The sequence below is a fragment of the Euprymna scolopes genome, chromosome 20, assembly GCF_053919585.1.
Source record: "Euprymna scolopes isolate OS-2025 chromosome 20, ASM5391958v1, whole genome shotgun sequence".
Classification (NCBI taxonomy): domain Eukaryota; kingdom Metazoa; phylum Mollusca; class Cephalopoda; order Sepiida; family Sepiolidae; genus Euprymna; species Euprymna scolopes.
In genome coordinates this window covers 78410381-78430683 of record NC_136501.1, presented here as the reverse complement: position 1 = coordinate 78430683, position 20303 = coordinate 78410381, and the positions used below count along the sequence as shown (strand labels likewise).

At 36.1% G+C, this 20303-nt stretch overlaps 1 protein-coding gene across 2 annotated transcripts in view; it reads left to right on the top strand.

The window, feature by feature from the left end:
- LOC145241474 (fanconi-associated nuclease 1-like) overlaps positions 1 to 20303 on the top strand; it is a 281174-nt gene that overhangs the window by 167348 nt on the left and 93523 nt on the right. For both annotated transcript variants that reach the window (XM_080104461.1, XM_080104462.1), the window contains one exon: positions 17731 to 17959. In XM_080104461.1, the coding sequence (XP_079960587.1) occupies positions 17731 to 17959 (229 nt within the window). The remainder of the gene's footprint in view (positions 1 to 17730; positions 17960 to 20303) is intronic.

The window sequence follows — 20303 nt, the reverse complement described above, 5'->3', positions numbered from 1 at the left end:
CTTTAGGGTAACACCAAACCCAAACACATCAAATGGTAGCTCACCAGCTGAATGCTTGATGAATTGGAAAATCCACTTACATATTGATGTTCTATATCCAAAACCACATCATTCTATCAAGAGGAACACAAAAATGGAACGGCAATACAACTGCCACCATGGTTCACTCCAAAGAACATTCTTACCAGGTCAACAAATCCTAACAAAAGACTGCCGCAACAACAAAGAGTCATGGACCCAAGGCTACATTGTACGACGAACCGGAAATGTAACGTATGAGGTAAATGTCCAAAATTCAATTTGGGTTCGACACTCCAACCAACTATGACAATCACATCTCCCAGACAGAATACCAGATCACTCTATTCCACTAGACATCTTGTTGGACACCTTCAACTTGCCACAGCAAACACCAGAAGCTTCTGAGAGCACTGAAGTTGGAGTGCAGGAACCTAACATCCGGAAGTCAGATTGCACCCGTTGTCCAACATAACATTTGCAGGTGGATCCTCAACTGAAGTTGTACCAGTGACAAAATTTAAAGGGGAGATGTTAGGACCATACAAAAGTATAATGCAAGGGGAGTAATTCTTTACTTCTTTGGGAAAAGTTGACTCCCTTTTGTAGAAGCTTTAACTTTTTGTGACTTCGACGACCGGAAGTAGAGAGAATGGAGGGGAAACAGAGTGACTTTCAAAATGGAGAAATGAGCATCATTCCGGTTCGTTCCTGTCATCATACTTGGACTTCTAACCTTCCATGTATTATGTTTGAATTGTCGTTATGTGTGTGTAAATGTATATCGTTATGTAACATAATAAACGTATATTGTTATGTAACAGCCAGTGATTTTCTTATTTGTTCATAATTATTCCATTCTTTCATCATGTGCTGCAAACATACCCACGTGAAGGCTGGACACCCTGCGGTAAGATATTTTATGTTATATTGATCCTAACGTATCTCACTATATAAAGAGGAGAGTATGCTAGGCTGGTAAGGTTTACAGGCAGTCCCAGGCGAATAGTATGTGCAATACTACAACATCCCTCCTGTTTAGTTGTATGTGTATGTTTGTTGTCTTTGATTTTTTTATTTTTTTTTTAATTACATTTTCACCCCAAACAAGGCACATTGCCACTTTGATGTAGGGGGCTACTATTAGGGACACAGGCTACAGCGGTACTAGGTGGGGAGTTGGGCAGCAAGATGTCGGTTCACATTACACTTGAACTTCTGCATGTCAGTACAGGGGGAAGCAGGAACCTGGTAGTCTAGTGGTTCTGGGGAAGAAACTACTGGAGTAGGAGGCTCTCTTACATTTAGGGATCTCTACTGTGAAGAGGTGGGATTGTACTGTTTGTCGGGTTTGTCGGTGGTATTTACGCAGAGGGGGTACAAGTGCTTGCAGCTTGTCGGAACATACAACGTTAAAGTACTTGTAGAACAGGCAGAGGATGCTATATTGCGTCGATGGATGATAGTTCAGGACCTATTAGGTTAGCGACTCTCTTTTGAACCTTGTTTAGGAGTGAGAGACTAGTAGCAGATGCACCGGCCCAAATATGACAACAATACTCCATACATGGGCAAATGGTGGCCTTATACACTTATGTACAGGATACTTTCAGGGGTCAGTAGCTTCCTAGCATGGTAGAGAGAACCTACCTTTTTTGCAGCGGTTCTGGCAATGCTCTCAATGTAATTGTTCCAACTCATGTTTCCTGTGAACGTTAGGCCGAGGAGTTTAAAAGATGTGCTTTCAGATAAAGAGTCTTTGGCCATTGCTATTGGTGGTAGAGAAGGTTTCTTGTAGTTATTGAAGGAAACAAGTTTAGTCTTGGCAGTATTGAAAGTGACCATCCATTTTTGTCCCCATTCCACTACAGATTGTAGGTCATCCTCTAGTGTTTCTGCCATTTCTTTAGATATGTGTTCATTTATTTTCCTGTCATGTCTGTTATAGAGCGTGGTGTCATCAGCATATATACCCATCTCAGAGACTATTTTGTCAGGGAGGTCATTTATGAATATTAGGAATAATAGAGGTCCAAGGATAGACCCCTGAGGCACTCCCGCATTTATATCATATTGTTTAGATGCACGGCCATTGAGGACAACCTGGATTTTTCTCTTATCTAAGAAGGATTTAATTATGTTAAGTATTCTTCCAGTGATACCATATGATCTGATTTTCCTGAGAAGACCTTCATGCCATACCCTATCGCAAGCCTTAGATATATCTAGAGCTACCGCTCTACCCTCCCCTGCTTTGTCAAGTGATTGGTATATACGTTTAGAGATTACTGTTAGAATGTCTTCTGTGGAACGGGCTTGCCTAAATCCATATTGTTGGTCGGTAAGTTTAGCATCTGTAAGGTGGTGGACTAGAGCTTGGTTAATTATTGACTCAAATATTTTGGCAAAAAGTGGGAGGAGGCTAATGGGGCGGTATTTTGCTGGGTCAGTTCTTTTGCCAGAATTCTTGAAAACTGGTACCACAGAAGTAGTTTTCCAGCAGACAGGAAAGCAAGATTCATTAAGGCATTTTGTTGTAAAGTTTGGAGAGGATTGGAGCTACTTCGGCAGAGCACTTTTTTAATAGCACAGCTGGAATGAGATCAGGTCCACATGCTTTTGCAGTGTCAAGATATTTTATAATGGCATGCACCTGAGAAGGGGTGATTTTCAGATCGTCAAGTGTAGCATCTGTCCGCAAAGTAAAGTTTGGGAGAGGGTGGTTAGCAGGGTTTAGTGTGGAGATGGCGGCAAACCGACTGGCAAGCATGTTAGCCTTCTCGGTTGCTGAGCAAACAACTTCATGATTGTTGGATAGTGAGGGAATTGTTGATTGTCCATTATTTACTACACTGTTGTAGATTTTCCAGAAGTCACAGGTTCCTAATTTCTGAGTTTCGGTGCGTTTTTGGGTGGTTTCAGTAAATTCTCTCTTAGCTGTTGCTATTTCTTTCTTACAGTTACTTCTGACTTCTATATATTTCTGTCTGTTTGAACTGGACTTATGTCTGTTAAATCTGTGGTACGCGTGCTGCCTTTGCGCAATGGCAGCTGCACATGTGGAAGTAAACCATTGGGGAGAGTGGGGTTTGCTATAAAATTTTTGCATGGGGACATGTGTTTCAAATGCTGTTTTGAACCATTCAGTGGTCTCATTTGCGCACTGTTTAGCAGGAAATGAAAATATATTTCGCCATGGGGCATCTCTAATGGGATCCCTGATGGCTTCCCAGTCGGCCTTTTTATAATATCTCATTGTTTTGAGCAATGGCTCTTCCATTTTGGCTCTAGAGTTTAGGGTGATTTTAACTATTATCAATACATGATCAGCATTCCCAAGTGGGCTGTGGGCGTTCGTAACACAATCTAAAAGTGATGCGTGTTGATCTTGCTGGTCAGGGAAACGTGATAGGGAATGAGATATAGAGAAGCTATGTGTTGTGGTACCAGCTGCATCTGTGTAATTAGAGAATCCAAGCCAGTTACTGTGGTGGACATTGAAGTCACCAAATACATGAACTTGTGCGCTAGTGTTGAGGGAAAGTGCTGTATCTATGCTGTTGAGACTTTGTTTATTAGGGTACAGTCCTAGGTCGAGGGAGAGCGGTAGAGAAAATAAAGTAACTAATATTATGTTGCATGTTAAGTCTAAAGCACATAAAGGCTTGATCGTCTGATTCTAGTTTTCTTTTGCTAGTCAGGGGGAGGGTGTTTCGAATATAGACTCCAAGCCCATGCATATGTCTGTCAGAGTCCTTACGGCAGAGTGGGAGATATCCAGGCATGTTAAAGTAGTTAGAGGGGATGAAGGAGTGTAGATTAGTCTCACTTAGTGCTAAGATATCCAGGGTGTTTGTTAGGAGAAATGCTTCAACATCATTTAAATTAGTTCTAAGCCCACGGATGTTAGTAAGTGCAAGCCTCAAGGCAATTTGATTTTCTTTTTTGTCCTTGTTTAAGTGTATGATGGTGTTATGATCTATGGGATAAGATGAGTTTTGTATCGCAAGCGTATTCTTATAGTTTGGCTCGATTTAGTTTGAAGTCAGCCATATTTGTTTTTGTCTAGTATAGTTCTGGTGATGTTGGGTTTGGTTATTCTGTGTCCCACATCAAACTCCCTTTGCCTTTTTGTGTCCTCTATCGTGTCAGGTTCAGGAATATCAAAATAAATCTTTTTGGTCACTGGAATGTATGGCATGCAAATGGGTGTGATTGTGACAGCATCTAGTTCCATTGGGCAACTCTATAGTTTCTAGGTCTTTCATCATTTTTGATGATTTTTTTTTTTTTTTTTTTTGTACATAGGCATCACCACTTATCAAGGCCAAGAGGCCACTCGAGGATAAGGGTTAAAGAGTGTACAGTAGAAATTGGACAATATAGTAACCGTTAGTAATGGAGATTCAGTAAATTTGTTAACTTATATGGAATGGCTCATCAAAAACTTGTTTACGTTAGACTTGAAGACAACCATATTGCAGTCAGCTGGAAAGCAGAAAAACAAAAGACAATTCCATAGGCGTACAGTTCTAAGAAAGAAACTTTGCTCATGGAATTTACGTTTAGGTTTAGGCACCGATAAAGACGGGTGTTGCTTATGAAAGTTTTTTTCTTTTTTTCTTTTTTTTTTCTTACAAGGTGGTCACCATTTACCAGGGCTCGGAAGCCACTCAAGGATAAGGGTTATTGCATGTACAGTATGTTAGTGTGGATATTTAATAAAATGTCTACTTAAGGGGGCAGTTCATCAGGAACTTGTTTACGTTGGACTTGAAGACATCCAGGTTGTAGTCAGGTGGGAAGCAGGCAGACGGAACAGAGTTCCACAAGCATGCAGTTCAAAGAAAGAAGCTTTGTTCATGGAATCTACGTTTTGATTTAGGCACAGATAAAGAGTGGGGAAAATTTTTGACTGGTTTCAGCTAGACGGGTGATTTTGTAAAAGATTGATGAGGGGGGACCAGAGATTGGAGCTCAGACGAGCACCTGCCGTGGAAATAACGATAAAACAAAGATAGACTCGCAACGTCTCCTTCTGTGGGAGAGAGGTTGCAGGGAAGAGAAAAGGACATCCCCCACAAGACTACAAAGTCTATTTTGAACTCTATCAAGGCAGGATAAGTTCTTTCTAGCAGCTTCTGCCTAGGTGTGGCAACAGTACTTCATCCTTGGACGTACCTGGCTGTTATATAGATAGAGAATTGCATCAGGAGTGAGATATCTTCTGGATCGATAGAAGGATCACACCATTTTTCCAGCGGCTTTGGCAACGGATTTAATGTATGTGTTCCATTTAAGATCAGGAGTAAAGGTCAAGCACAGAAGCTTGTCAAAACATGGAGCCTCCCCAAGATGAGAGCCATTCATTTCAATTGATGCCAGATGGGGATCAGAGCGTTGGTAATGTAAAGATAGGAGTTTAGTTTTCGTGCATTAAAGGTCTTCCCCTACTGAACCATGTGCTCGAGATCAGAGGAGAGAGAATCAGAGAGAACTTTGTCATTTACAGCCTTTGATGTGTTCTTTTTCTTTTTTTTACATGGGGTCACCACTTATCAAGGCCCAAAGGCCACTCAGGGATAAGTGTTATTGCGTGTACAGTAATCAATGAGATAGTATTATAGTAATCATTAGTATTGGGGGTTTTGATAGAGTGTCTTACTTAAGGGGGCGGTTTGTCAGGAGTTTGTTTATGTTGGACTTGAAGACGTCCAAGTTGTAAGGTGAGAAACAGGTAAGCGGCAGAGAGTTCCACTGGCTTACAGTTCTAAGAAAGAAGCTTTGCTCATGGAATCTACGTTTGGATTTAGGCACAGATAAAGAGTGGGGAAAATTATTGACAGTAGTTTCAGCCAGACGGGTGTTTCTCGTGAAAGATTGGCGAGGGCGGGGGGGACGAGGGATTGGAGCTTAGATGAGCACCTGCCATGGAAATAACGATAAAACAAGGACAAGCTCGCAACGTCTCTTCTGTAGGAGAGAGGTTGCTGGGAAGAGAAAAGGACATCCCCCACTAAACCATAAAGTCTATTTTGTACTCTGTCAAAGCAGGATAGGCTGTTTTTAGCAGCTCCTGCCCAGATGTGACAGCAGTACTCCATCCTTGGACGTACTTGGCTTTTATACAGATAGAGAATTGCATTAGTAGTGAGATATCTTCTGGAGCGGTAGAAGGATCCCACCATTTTCCCAGCGTCCCTGGCAACAGACTTGATGTACGTGTTCCATTTCAGATCAGGAGTAAAGGTCAAACCCAGAAGCTTGTCAAAACATGGAGCATCCCCAAGACGAGAGCAATCCATTTCAATTGATGCCAGATGGGGATCAGAGCATTGATGATGTAAAGATAGAAGCTTGGTTTTGGATGCATTAAAGGTAACCAGCCACCTCTTCCTCCATTGTACCACACGCTCAAGATCAGAGGAGAGAGAATTAGAGAGAACTTTGTCATTTACAGCCTTTGATGTGTTGCCATAGATGGTCGTGTCATCAGCATAGATGTCAACAAATGATTTAAGTATATGTTTTGGGAGATCATTGATGTAGATCAGGAAGAGAGTTAGGCCCAGGATGGACCCCTGGGGGACACCAGCATTAATACTGTGGGCCTCTGATTTCTGCCCATCAACCACTACTCTTATGAACCTATCAGAGAGAAATGATTTAATGATTGAGAAAACATTTCCAGTAATACCGTAGCTGGAAATCTTGTGAAGTAGGCCCTTATGCCATACTATATCGAAGGCCTTTGATATGTCAAGAGCAATTGCCCTGGAAAGGAAACCTTTGTCAAGAGATTCACTAATCCTATCTGATATAACCGTTAGCACACCTGCTGTAGATCTTGCAGAGCGGAAACCATATTGCGTGTCACTAAGAAGGTCGTTTCTGTTGAGGTGGTTGACTACTTCTTTATTTAATATGGATCCCAACAACTTACTCATGACACACAAGAGACTTATTGGTCTGTACTGAGAGGGAGATGACTTTTCATCTGAATTCTTAAATTAATGAGGTTTTCCAGGGTGTTGGAAAGCACTTCTTAAGGCAACCCTTAAACAGTTTTGTAAGTATGGGGCCAAGTTCTGGTTGGAGCTTTTTCAGCACTATAACTGGAATGCCATCAGGGCCAGTTGCTTTACTGGAATCAAGGTTCTTGATTAGCTTGGCGACCTCACGCACAGATATTTGTATGTTGCATAGATTGTTGTCTGTTATAGGAGGAAATACAGGGAGTTGATAGCCATTGTCGCATAGGGTAGAATTAGCTGCAAAGTTCTTGGCAAATAGTCTGGCCTTGTCTGATGCTGACGAGATGACCTCAGGTTCATTGATGATAGTTGGGATAGAACACACACTTCTGTTCAAGATCCTGTTTGCTATTTGCCAGAACTGGTGAGAACCGAGCCGCTGCTCAGCTACTTTGGATTTAACTGCTCAGCTACTTTGGATTTAACAGACTGAGCATATAGCTCTCTTGCATGTTTTATTACTCTTTTACAGTGGTTGCTGGCAGTCCTGAAAGCAGCTTTAGTCTCAGTACATCTATTAGGTTGTTAGCTATGGAAAAAGTGATTTCTGTGCGCGATGGTAGCAGCACATTCAGGGGAGAACCATCGCTGGCTGTTATGTTTTTGTATGATTTAAGTATGTGTTTAGGGAGATCATTGATGTAGATCAGGAAGACAGTTGGGCCCAGGATGGATTCCTGAGGGACTCCAGCATTAATACTGCAGGCTTCCAATTTTTGTCCATTGACCACTAGTCTTATGAGCCTATCAGAGAGAAATGATTTAATGATTGAGAAAACATTTCCAGTTATACTGTAGCTGGAAATCTTGTGAAGTAAACCTTTATGCCATACTTTGTCGAAGGCCTTTGATATGTCAAGAGCAATTGCCCTAGAAAGGAAGCCTTGTCAAGAGATTCGCTAATTCTATGAGATATAACTGTTAGCACATCTGTGGTAGATCTTGCAGAATGGAAACCATATTGCGTGTTACTAAGAACGTTATTTCTGCTGAGGTGGTTGACTATTTCTCTATTTAATATGGATTCCAGCAACTTAGTTTGGTGAGGATGGACCATAGAATGGAGCTCAGCTGAGCACTTGCCATGAAAATAACAATAAGACAAACTCGCAACATCTCTTCTGTGAGAAAGAGGTTGTAGGGAAGAGAAAAGAACATCCTCCACAAGGATACGAAGTCTATTTTGAACTCTATTAAGGCAGGATAAGTCCTTTCTAGCAGCTTCTGCTCAGATGTGGCAACAGTACTCCGTCCTTGGACGTACCTGGCTCTTATATAGATAGAGAATTGAATCGCTTGGGGTATTGTGACATAAGTTGGCTGGTAGAAGAGATAGGTGTATCTAAACACTTTTTAAAGGTGTCAACATCGTTATTAGCTTCAGCTTTTTGCATGTCGGAAGCCCTACGACTGCAGATTCTGGTATTTCTACAACATCTGTTGTATTTGTGTATTCTTAGTCCCTTTACTGACATGGAAAGCTAATGTTGCCAAAACATTGAATTTGATGGTCTCTGTATGAGGTGAGTTTCACATGTGAGCAGAATGGAGAGGACGTTTTGTGAAAATTCTCAGTGGGAATGTGTTGTCGTATTCTCCAGAATTGATTTTCCTGTGGTGTGTTCTGTATTTTAGGTGAGATAGTTAGATATTCAGGTATCCATGCATTTAGCATTCATAATTAGAGAGTGGAACAGTATTGATGCTGTCAATGTTTTCCTTTTGTCTCCTGCGTTCCAGGCTTCTTGGGGATTGGTGCTGATGATTGCAAGACTTGCTCCAGTGTTTGCTTTTCTTTCTGTGTTCCCTTGATTTAGTCTTTCTGTAGCACCTTGTCCAATGTCCTTTGCTTTGACATGCAAAACACTCATCATTGCATGTTGGGCATTGTTGAGGCTTGTGGCTTGTATTGCAGTTTCCACACTTCCTGCTTCAGTTTATGTTATATATTCTTTTTGCAAAGGGAACACTACTGCCACTATGAAATGATAGTTGTTGGTATTTAGTTAAGAAATCAGAGCGGAATGATAGAGTGAACGTGATAGCAACTTTATTCAGGAGAGTGCACTGGGTTGGTAAGGGTTACATTTGGTCCCAGGCAATCGAAGGTGAATCATATCTATAACAATCATCTTCAAATCCAACGTTAATAATTTTTTGTCATAAATTGTTTTCATAATCACATTTTAGTGATTCCATTATTCTCTCATAGTATTCTTCATGCAACTGAAAATCTCATCCCTTATCCTTTAGTGGTTTGTAGCCTTAATAAGTGGTGACTCATAAGCAATAAAAAAATCTTCTTCGCTGAATTAGTAAACCACCGAATTAGTAAACAATTGCATTAGTAAACAATTGAATTAGTAAACAACCTGTTACTTTAAATAAGAATACAGCAAGAAACACGGGGTTATGGGTGAAAGACAAAGGGGTTTATTTACAAGGGAATACATGTGACATAAGAGTTACTCGGAAAAAAGACAGGAAGAGATTTGATAGGATTGGAAATTTTCCTTGGGCCACCAAATTTCTATAAAAGGAAGATGCAGAACCTTTTATCAACCCTCAACACAAAATGCAGTATCTATCTAAGAGATAAATTGAAGGTGGACATTAACAAACGCCTTGAGAAAGAAAATATTTTCTTATTCTCTTCTTGTCTTTTTTCCTTTTGCCTAAGTCACTTGAGAGAGTCAATATATCCATCGTTCATTTCATTTATGAAGGGATGTTAGGTTATTCCATTACATCACCTTCCTCCCAAGCTAAATTCTTCCATAGAATTTTGTTTCTACCATTTTTTCCTTTTTAGACTTTGTCCAAAAAATTTGATCGTTTTCCTTTCACTTCTCCTCACCATTTGTGTTTGCCGATTTTTTACTTTTGGAGAGTGACTTGATTTCTGAGTTACCGGTACTTCCTTGTTTGGAGGTTGTGTATGGAAAGTGTCATATAGCACTTCCATTGGTAACTCTTAGTTTTTGACTGTTTCTATGTATCGGGGTCTCAGTTGGTTAATATGTTTTTTGTGGAAAAAAGTCTGCCCTTTTATAATGTAAACCATTCTCCCAATTCTTCTTGAGATTATGCCTTCTTCCCAAAAACTCTTCTCTGCCTGATAATTTTTGAAGAAAACTTTATCCACGTCATTGTAAGTCTTGTACCTTACATTATCCTTGATACTTTTTTTTTACTTTTTCTCTTGGGATTAACCGGTCGAACACCGAACGTACCTTCCTAGCAAACATAATTTCAACTTGGGATAATTTAGCATTTGTATTTGGTGTTATCCTATATATTGGTAAGAATTTTTTAATGCTTTTTTCTTCTGTGTTGATGTTATTATTCTTTTTTAAAGCCTGTTTAAAAGTATCGATAAATCTTTCCGCTTGTCCATTTGATTGAGGGTTAAAAGTTGCTGTTGTAATGTGTTTAATGGCCAGTGCATCACAGTAGTGCTTGAATTCTTGACCTGTGAACATAGTGCCATTATCACTAACAATTGTTTTTGGAATTCTGAACCGACTAAATACCTTGTTCAGCGCTTTTATTGTGTTTGCCTCTGTAGATGTTTATATTTAAAAATTTCTGGCCATTTTGACATACTATCTATGATTAATAGGTAATAATATCCCTTCAGAGGTCCTGCGTAATCGATATGGATGCGTGTCCAGGGTACATTTGTTTTAGGCCAAGGTTGCGTCCGTATGGGGGAAGATCTCATGGCTAGTTGGCAACCTTTACATAATTGCACCATTTTCTCAATGTCCTGATCCATTCCAGGCCACTATATGAATAGAATTCTTTTAGGATTTCCTTTTGTAATACTTGTAGTATTGCCACTCTGTCTGCGTACATCAGAGTTTCATCACACATAGAAAATGGAAACACTTTTAATCCTTTTCTATTCTTTTCGTCTTGTCCCACTTGTTTTTTTTTTTTTTTTAATCTTATTAATATATTTATCGGTTTTTGCTGCTTTCTTTATTTCCCCAAGTGCAACAGGAAGTTCCCTAACAGTATTTATTAATATATCTGTTAGTTCATTTTCTTCTTTTAGTGCTGCTATAACAGTTTCTTCAAATTCAGTTTTACCGAGGATCAATCTCGACAAACCATCTGCATGTTCAACTTTACTATATGCTATGTGTTTCATTTTGAAATTGTAATCTATTTTCCGTATGAGTAGGAATCCCTTTTTTTCAAACCAAAAATCGATAGTAATGGTTTATGGTCCGTTTCCAAGACAAAAGATCTTCCATGAATGAATCTGTAAAACTTTTTCATGGCATACACAATCGCCAGACCCCCTTTTTCCATCTGACTGTACTTTCTTTCAGTGAGTAATAAAACCCTCGAGGCGTGAGAAATTGGTTTAGTAGATCCATCTTCCATTCTGTGTAGAAGCATCGCTCCTAAACTGTATTCGCTCGCATCTACTGCTACAATTAAATCCTTTTTCAGATCGTAATGTGCTAACGCTAGATCCGATAACAAACATCTTTTAATTTTTTTTTAGAATGCTTCCTCACATTCTTTTGTCCAGAGCCATTTTTCTTCTTCTTCAATACTTCATTTAATGGTGCTCTTATTTCGTGCATATTTGGGATATAAGAATTATAATAGTTTGCTATACCCAAGAATGACTGTAACTTCACTACAATGTCTGGTCTAGGCATGTCTCTAATTGTTTCTGTCCTATTTGGGTTAGGTCTTCTACCTTTCCAATCAATTACATTTTTCGAGAGTCACTTTTTCTTGAATACCTTCCGAATATGGTTTTTCTGTTCTTTAACATTTTTGCTTCTTATCAAAATGTCGTCTAAATAAGCCATTGCAAAATCCAAGCCTGCTAGCATGGCATCCATAATTTGTTGGAATAAATTTGGTGCTACTTTCAACCCAAACGGCAATCGTTTTAGGGGAAATAATCCTTTATGAGTATTCATTGTCAAGTATTTAGAACAATCTTTGTGGACTTTGACCTGCAAATATGCTATTGATCAGTCAATTTTTGTGAAAATTTTTCCTCCATTTAACTTAGAAAATATTTCCTCAGGGGTAGGGAGTGGATAGTTATGATCCAATCATTCAGTCCCGTCGAAAAATCCCCACATACCCTCATTTTTTTATTTTTCTTTTTTACATAAACTGTGGGTGATGCCTATTCAGAGTAGTCCACTTTTTTTATTACTCTGATTTCTTTGAGTCTATTTAATTCTTTCTCAATTGTTTCTAATGCTGAATATGGAACGTTCCTTTTGGATTTAAACACTGGTTTTGCTTCATCTTTCAGTTCAAATTTCACTTCCGTTTTAGTGCAGCAACCCAGACCTTCAGAAAATACATTTTTAAAATCCTTCTTTAAATCCCCAACAAATCTTCCTGTCAGTTTGGGACTTTCAGATCCTGTCAAATTTACTCTTTTGCAAAATGAGCTTATTGGTTTCTCCCATAAATTGAAAAGTATCATCAAATCTATACTGAATAGATTAGAATTTTTTCCGGGTATCACATACATTTTAGTTTTTAACGTATTTTCATTTAGGGTCACATTAGTATAAAATTCACCCTGGCAATTTTCTTTGTATTTTGCAGCTCTGGAGAACCAATTTTCTTCCATATTGTTTCATCAATTAAGGATATGTCACTTCCAGCCATTAATTCTAACTTCAATGTATTTCCTTTTTTTACCATACATGGACCCTTTTTTAGAATCAATGGTCTTTATGTCAGGCTTACAGTATTTCTCCTTTTTGCATACTGTTGACTTGTGTCCTTTACGCTTGCACTTATAGCATATTTTGCTTTTGAAGTAGCACTCTTTTGTGAAGTGATTCTTTCCTCCACATGTCCTACAGTATTTTTTTACATACATTGCTTTACCCTTTGTATTTTGTCAACATTTTTCTCTTCGCTACTAGTATTATCCTGGTTTAAATTTAACAGTTTCTGGCATTCCTCAGTAACTTTCTGTAAGGTTATTTTTATGTCTTGGTTCATAATGGATAATATCCTAGAACGAATCTCTTTATCCTTCGAGAATGTTAACCCTTGCACAAATATCGAGCATTTAAACATGTCCTCTTTTAGGTCTTTCAACTTAAATAACTCACATTGGGCATTTACTCTCCCAGCATAGGCGATAAAGTCTTCATCTTGTTTCAAAATATTTAAACACCTATAATGAGTATAAAATAAGCTATCCCACTCCCCGAAAATGTTTGATAAAATTTCTATAGTCTCTTTAAAAGATATATCTTCGGGTTTCCTTGGGAGTATAAAATTGGTATACTTGGTATTTTCATGGAAACCCAGTTTTTGCAACAGTAAAATAATTTTTTCTTCATCCAACTAGGCCTAACATCGTTTGGAAAAAATATTTTTGTATCTACGATAATATGCTGGAAACGTTAAGCCATTAGTTGGTTCATATAAAAATTCTGTCAGGGAATTTGCAATTCCTTCCGGAGTGAACCGACAATCCTTTTTTTCTTCTTGTTTCATTAATATTGTTTTTAATACTTCATTTTGTTTTAACTGTTCATTTTGTAAAAATTCCATCTAGCTTTGTTGGGCCGCCACTGCTAATTGTATAGTTTTTGTAAACTCGGCTAATTGTTCCATGTTGAAGAAATTTTTTTTTTTTTTTAAACACAGTAATAAAACAAAGGGTTAACAGTACCTGCACAAAGCATTAAATAAATTCATTGAATAGTTATTTTTTTTTTTAAACCACAAGAAAAAACATTCCTTTGTAGACAAGATTTTTAGAGGGGGTTACACACAAAATTGACACCGAACTAACAGCATATGTGCATTCTTTTCTGCTTTCTTATGAAACAAAAGAAATTTGAAATGGACAACTTTCTTCCGTTCCGAGAAAAATTGTTCTTTACAATGCTTCGTGAAGTGTCAATTTCTTTTCTTTTATTTTTTCAGTAGGACCTTAACAGACTGAATTAAAAAAAAAAATAACTTACTTTTTGTGTGTGTCTTCGCTTTTTTTTTTTTTTTTTTTTCAGTAGTTGAATTTTTCTGTGCAGTTTTTTTTCCATTCGTTGTCCAATATCTTTTTGGCTTAAAGTTTCCTTTTTGTGAATTTGAATCCTGTCACCATTTGTTATCTCCTTACTTTAAATAAGAATACAGCAAGAAACACAGAGTTATGGGTGAAAAACAAAGGGGTTTATTTGCAAGAGAATATATGTGACATAAGAGTTACTCAACATATTTTCTTATTCTCTTCCTGTTTTTTTACCTTCTGCCTCAGTCACGTGAAAGGGTAAATATATCCATAGTTCATTTCATCTATGAAGGGATGTTAGGTTATTCCATTACATCACAACCGAATTAGTAAACAGTTGCATTAGTAACAATTGAATTAGTAAACAATAGAATAAGTTAACAACCGATGAAAAAACAAACTGATTCCAGCAAGACTAACTCCACTGGATATGAATAAACTGTTCTGGTCTGGTTTAAGGGGTCACAATTATAAGGTGAAAGAGTTCTGGGATTCATTTAGAGTGGTTAAATTATGAGTGTACTCTCTGCTTCAAGTTAGAAATGTTTGGCATTATATAAGCCAGACTAATCCAAATTCTCAGAGAAAAACTTCTTCGCGACAAAAAATGATTTTTCACCAAATAAAGCATCCCAATCCCAAGAAAACTCCACAAACACAAATAAGTGAAAACAGCATGCTACTATAATAACTCAGCCTGAAACTTGCACTAAAAGTAACCAAACCTAAAAAAATAAAGTCATCTTCCAACCCACTTGATTCCCAACTGATCAAAAGAAAATTAGATGATAGGTAGAAGATTATTAAGGAAAACAGTTTTTGAAGACAATTAGTGAAAGTTGAGTGTTGCTAAATTGGCCTAAGATTTTTGAAGTTTTCAGACAATAATTACCTCTTTTGTTATGATTCAAACTCTGTTTAGTTTTTTGTTTGTTTTTTTAGCAAAACTCAGTTTTTGTTAATTGTCTTCAGAATTTATTTTCATTAATAATTAACTTTCTACTTCATTGATTTTTAAAATTTTTGGATATGTTCATTATTGCGATATGGCACTTAAACAGATAAAAGCATTGGTTTTACTTGAAATATTTCAATTTTTTTATTTTTAAATTTCGCTCTAATTAAAAAAGGACAAAAGAAATGGTGCAGGAAAGCCAATCTATCATGTTGATAAAAGCAAAGACTAATATAATAAGCACAATGAACATGAAAGATGATCAATACTTGATTTCTAATTTTTTTGTATTTTTATTTTAGTTTCAGTAAACTAAAATAAAAAAAAAAAAAAAAGATTAGAAATCAAAAACAAATATGAACTTTCAAACAAATGGAGTTGAAGAAAAGGCAAATAATTTAATGACAACAAGCACAAGACCCTTACCAACAGAAAACATCACTTAAAATATATGTAGACATCTTAGCAACAGATCGCTTTTTCTTCACATCATTGGAATGATTCATTGGAAACGCAAGTGCCAATACAAATGGTTTCAGTGCCATCACAGGAGTTACTAGAACATTGTTATATAATACAGCTTCGGACTCTCTTGGAGACTCAGATTCTGAACTTTTCCTTAGGTTTAACTCCCAAAATGAGAGGCATGTTTGCAAAAGGTTTGAGATGAGATTTGTATCTCTGAAATGAGTTGTCTCTTTTGACTGAAGTCAGGTGTGAAAATCAATGAATCTTGAAAGCATTATTTCAATAATTCCCCATATATAAAAAACAAATAAAATGTCTTTGGCATAAAATAATCTAATAGACTAAAACTTTGAGATTTTTTTTATTTTCTTTTTGCTGGGAATAAAGCTTCCTTCCAGATGCCAGATTTTCACCAGCTGCACTCCAACCAAGAGATCTTTTTAAGATTCTAACCATCCCTTTAAATACTATTGTTTATATTTCTCTTCCATTTGGTTCACCAAGTATATTTATTCACCAGTTTAAAAAATTTTTTTTCATGAGTCCAGTTGCTTCTATAATTACTATAATTATGAAGATCTTTCTAAGATTCCAGTTTCTTTTCATGTCATACATAAAATCTTGGTATTTCATAATCTCTTAATATAATATTATTAGAAACATTGGCTTTGACTAGGGTTGCTACTTTTTCCCTTATCCCTTCTCAGTATATCAGTTTTAACAGGCTTGTTTTCTAGAGATGTATCTGTAGGAATTGCATAGTCATAGTGGATGGTGTACGACTTATTTCCAACTGTTGTTTCCGGTAAACATGTTGCATTTGATATTCAACTTTTTACAGATGGTCCAGTGGAGATATTTATACACTCCATTGTATCGCATTGTATAGAACCAATAGCAACTTACAACTGGATGTCAGGTGGCTCACAATCTCTACTTCTGTATGACAGAACCGGCATGTCATTACTGAGACCACTCATCTTAAAAATATCGATCATAGTGAAGCGATCCTCTTTTCAGCCAGTCTACAAAGCCTTCCTTATTTATGTATTCTTGGAATAGTTCATCCAGAAAATAATTGGTATGCCATTGGTTGAACCATTCTTCCAGTTTTCTGCAAGGGAAGGTCTTGGTGTATTTTGGCGACCTCTTTTGGGCTATTTCTGTATAAAGCTGGTTTTCTGTTTGTCCAAAATGTTTGGTTGGATTTGTGATGGAGCTTGTCCAAAATGGCTCTTGTTTCTTGATGTTTATCATAAGGCTTGGATTCTGGGAGGTCATCAGATATTGCCTGTTGCTCACAATCTTAATCTGCAAATCTTAATGTGTATTATGTGTGCATGTGCATTGATCACTATCACATCTACAGGGTATAGACGATATTTGGTCAGTTAAAACTACAAATTTTATGCATATTTTGTTTCCACTTTCATTATCTTGTCTTCATGAAAACATTAATTAAATTATATTTATTTTTTAAATTGATTATGGACAATTTTGATCTTCTATACAGAATTCTTTTTTCAATCTGAATGGGAAAGACAAATATGAATAATTCAGCCTTCCTCAGCATCAACAGGTTGATAGTAGAAAAGGCTAGAAAGAAATAGTAAGATTCAGGATTTGAGGCAAAATTAAAGAGAAAAACACATGATTCTATCAGAATGTCGGATTTTGTCACTGAAGATGATGTCACGCTACCTAACTTCTGACATCTTCATTTGCTTTTTAGCAAGGTAGTGAAATCGTCAATGAATCAAGTAATTGTAAATAAACCCAGTGCCAACAAGACTCAACAATCTGCCAAACCAACCAGACGACAAAGTCCTGGTTGTGAGAACTTTGCTGACCATACTTGATCTAATACCTGACCTCCCAGTTTGACCCCAAACCATAAAATGTAACACAGAAGAGATAAAGAAAAAAAAAAAAAGGATAAATAAATTTATAACTTTAAAATATGAAACAGATTTTTCATAGATGTAAACATATGAGTGGTTGAAATAAATTCATGAATAATTTATGGATTGTTAATGGATTGTTCTTATTACTTATGTTTGGATTGTTTTGTTTTGCAACCTTTATTTAAATCAAATATTATTTAAATCAAATATTATTTAAATCAAATACCAATGAAAATTTAAATTGAATACAAATGAAAAACATTGGAAAAGAATGAACTTATTTTCCACTTCTTTTTGTCTCATATTATTATTTTGTTGTTTTAGGTGGGACAGGAATCTGCCCATATTTTTGCGGCATTGTACTAGTGGGTATGTCTTTGCAAGACTTCTCTTCCAAGGGGTTGAGCTGCTTCAGAGGCAGAAGAATTATAAAGAGGCCTGCCAAGTTCTTCAGGATTTACTCTCCCAAGATGTCTATGCATGTTCACATCGTGGTCGTTGGTATGAACGATTAACCCTGAATCTCGATCAACATCTCAAATCGCCAGCTAAAGTGGGTAGAATTTGGACAATGTATTTTATATTTTTGTGCTAAAATGAAAATTATCTGTTTGTATTAAAATTTTTACATGATTTTAATATGATCTCTTCTAAAAAAAATTGATGTGCAAAATAATCCCCTCTCAAGTTAATATTTTCTTGATATTTTCTTCATAATTCTGTAATTATTTTGTTATTTAATTTTCAAAATTTCAGATTACTATATAAATTAAACACCAAATTCTTAGATTATAAAGAGATCCATATTGAAAAAGTGAATTTTGAGGTCTTCAATTTGTTATGCGTTGCATAAAATGAAACTCTTCTGTTGGATTATTTTGCTGTTCACGTCATGGGTGGTATTTATTTTATTAAAGAGGGTAGATTGCTATCATTTTTTTCAATCATGATTCTTAAATCATTTTTAATTAACAACTAGCAGTACCTGCTAATCAGCATTGCTCAGTGGAAGCATGCCCCCTTTTGGAAAAAATTAAAGTAAGATTGATGTTGTTGGCGCTGCCCAACCCCCAACCTCCTCATGTTATGAACGGCTTTCGGAATAGACACCCTAATTCCATATTGTTAGAACGAATGTCAAGAACGAGTGGAGAGTGGTGGTGTAGTAAGAATATTGAGCAACCCCCAGCCTGTGTTGCCAAATGAGATTTTAAAAACCCACTAGATCAGGGAAAAGAAATCTCCAGATAATTGCTAGATTTTTAATTTTTGTCGGCTGAAATTTTCAAAAACCACTAAAACAAAATCAAAAAATCTCCAAAAAAGAAAACCACCATATTTTGACTTCCTACCCTACATAAAAATAATATGAATATATAAATACAAAAAATGTTCCGTCTTTTCTCAATATATATTTCTGGAATTATATTGAAGCGGTTAGCTCCCCAGAAGGCTTTCACATTTTAGCTAGTTTTACTGTATTTTCGGAGAGGATATATTTTGTTTTGCAAGAAATAAATCATAATAAAACAGTGGTTATAATAAAAATTCGATTGAAATATATTTTAAAAAATATCATCACAATAAAGGTGTACCTAAATATTGAATATTCCTGAATAAATTCTCTATAAATATAGAATGAATTAATATTTACAAAATAAAATTTTTTACAAAAATCCGCAAAACATGCGTACCAGATGTTTTAACTGTTCATAAGATCGGAGAGAGAAGGTAAAAATGGTACAAATGTATATAAGCGAAAATAACACAAAATGTCTTTGAGAATATATATAAAGGGAAAACAAAAGTTTGTCAATTTAAAAAATAAATTATAATTATATTTAAAAGCAGAAGAGGTCCTCTAGCAATCCATCTAAAAAAAAATGAGATTTTGCTTTTTTAGATTACATGTGAATATTTTGAGTAAAATATTTTAGAATATATAGAGGAGGATCATTTTTGATAAAATTATCCCTCATTTCTAGGATATTCTAACTTTTTTGGACAGGAATCTTTAATATATGTCTAACTCTAAGCCTGACTCGTAATGTAGTAAAACCACACAAACCACACAAAATCCTCTTAAGAAATAAAACATACAGAATTTATCTCCCATAAAAAAAAATGCTTAAAAATCTTAGGAACAACACAATCATTTGTTTAAGTGTAGAATAGTTAACAGTCATGAAATTGTAACCAATAACAAAAATAAACAAATACTTGATACCAAATGCAGTAAAAATGCATACCAAATGCAGTAAAATTTAAGTATCTTTTATACGGGCTATAACTGTGTTTAAGTTCTTTTGATTTCATTTCTTTTATTAATAGTTGTCTTTACAACAATTAACTGGTTGCTCATCGCTTAAGCATTGGAGATTTTAATCTTGAAAAATTGTATATAAAATGTTTGACTACCACTAACTCTAAATTTTGGAGTCCAACTCGAACTTAGGGTTAGTGGTAGAATAAATAAAAAAAAAAGTGTTAAAAAAAAAAAAAAAAAATTTACCGGCAATTCCTATGCACGAACACTAATTAGAAAATAGGGCAAACTAAAAAATAAAAAAAGCGCACTACCGAATTGGTCATGGTAACTTACCACTCTAATTGCCTTAGAATTTACCCTTATAACTTATAGTATTGAAAATAGATTAATAAAAGTAAAGAACACTTAAATGGCCAACTGTAGAGCTCGTAAAATGCATAATCATTGAAGTATAGACACATAGATAAAAAAGTGTAAACACATACCTAAAAAAAAGTTTAGAGACATTGGTAACAAAAAAATTTAGGCACATAGGTAAAAAAAAGTGTAGACACATATGTAATAAAAACGTGTAGACACATAGGTAAAAAAAAAGTGTAGACACATACCTATGTGTCTACACTTTTTT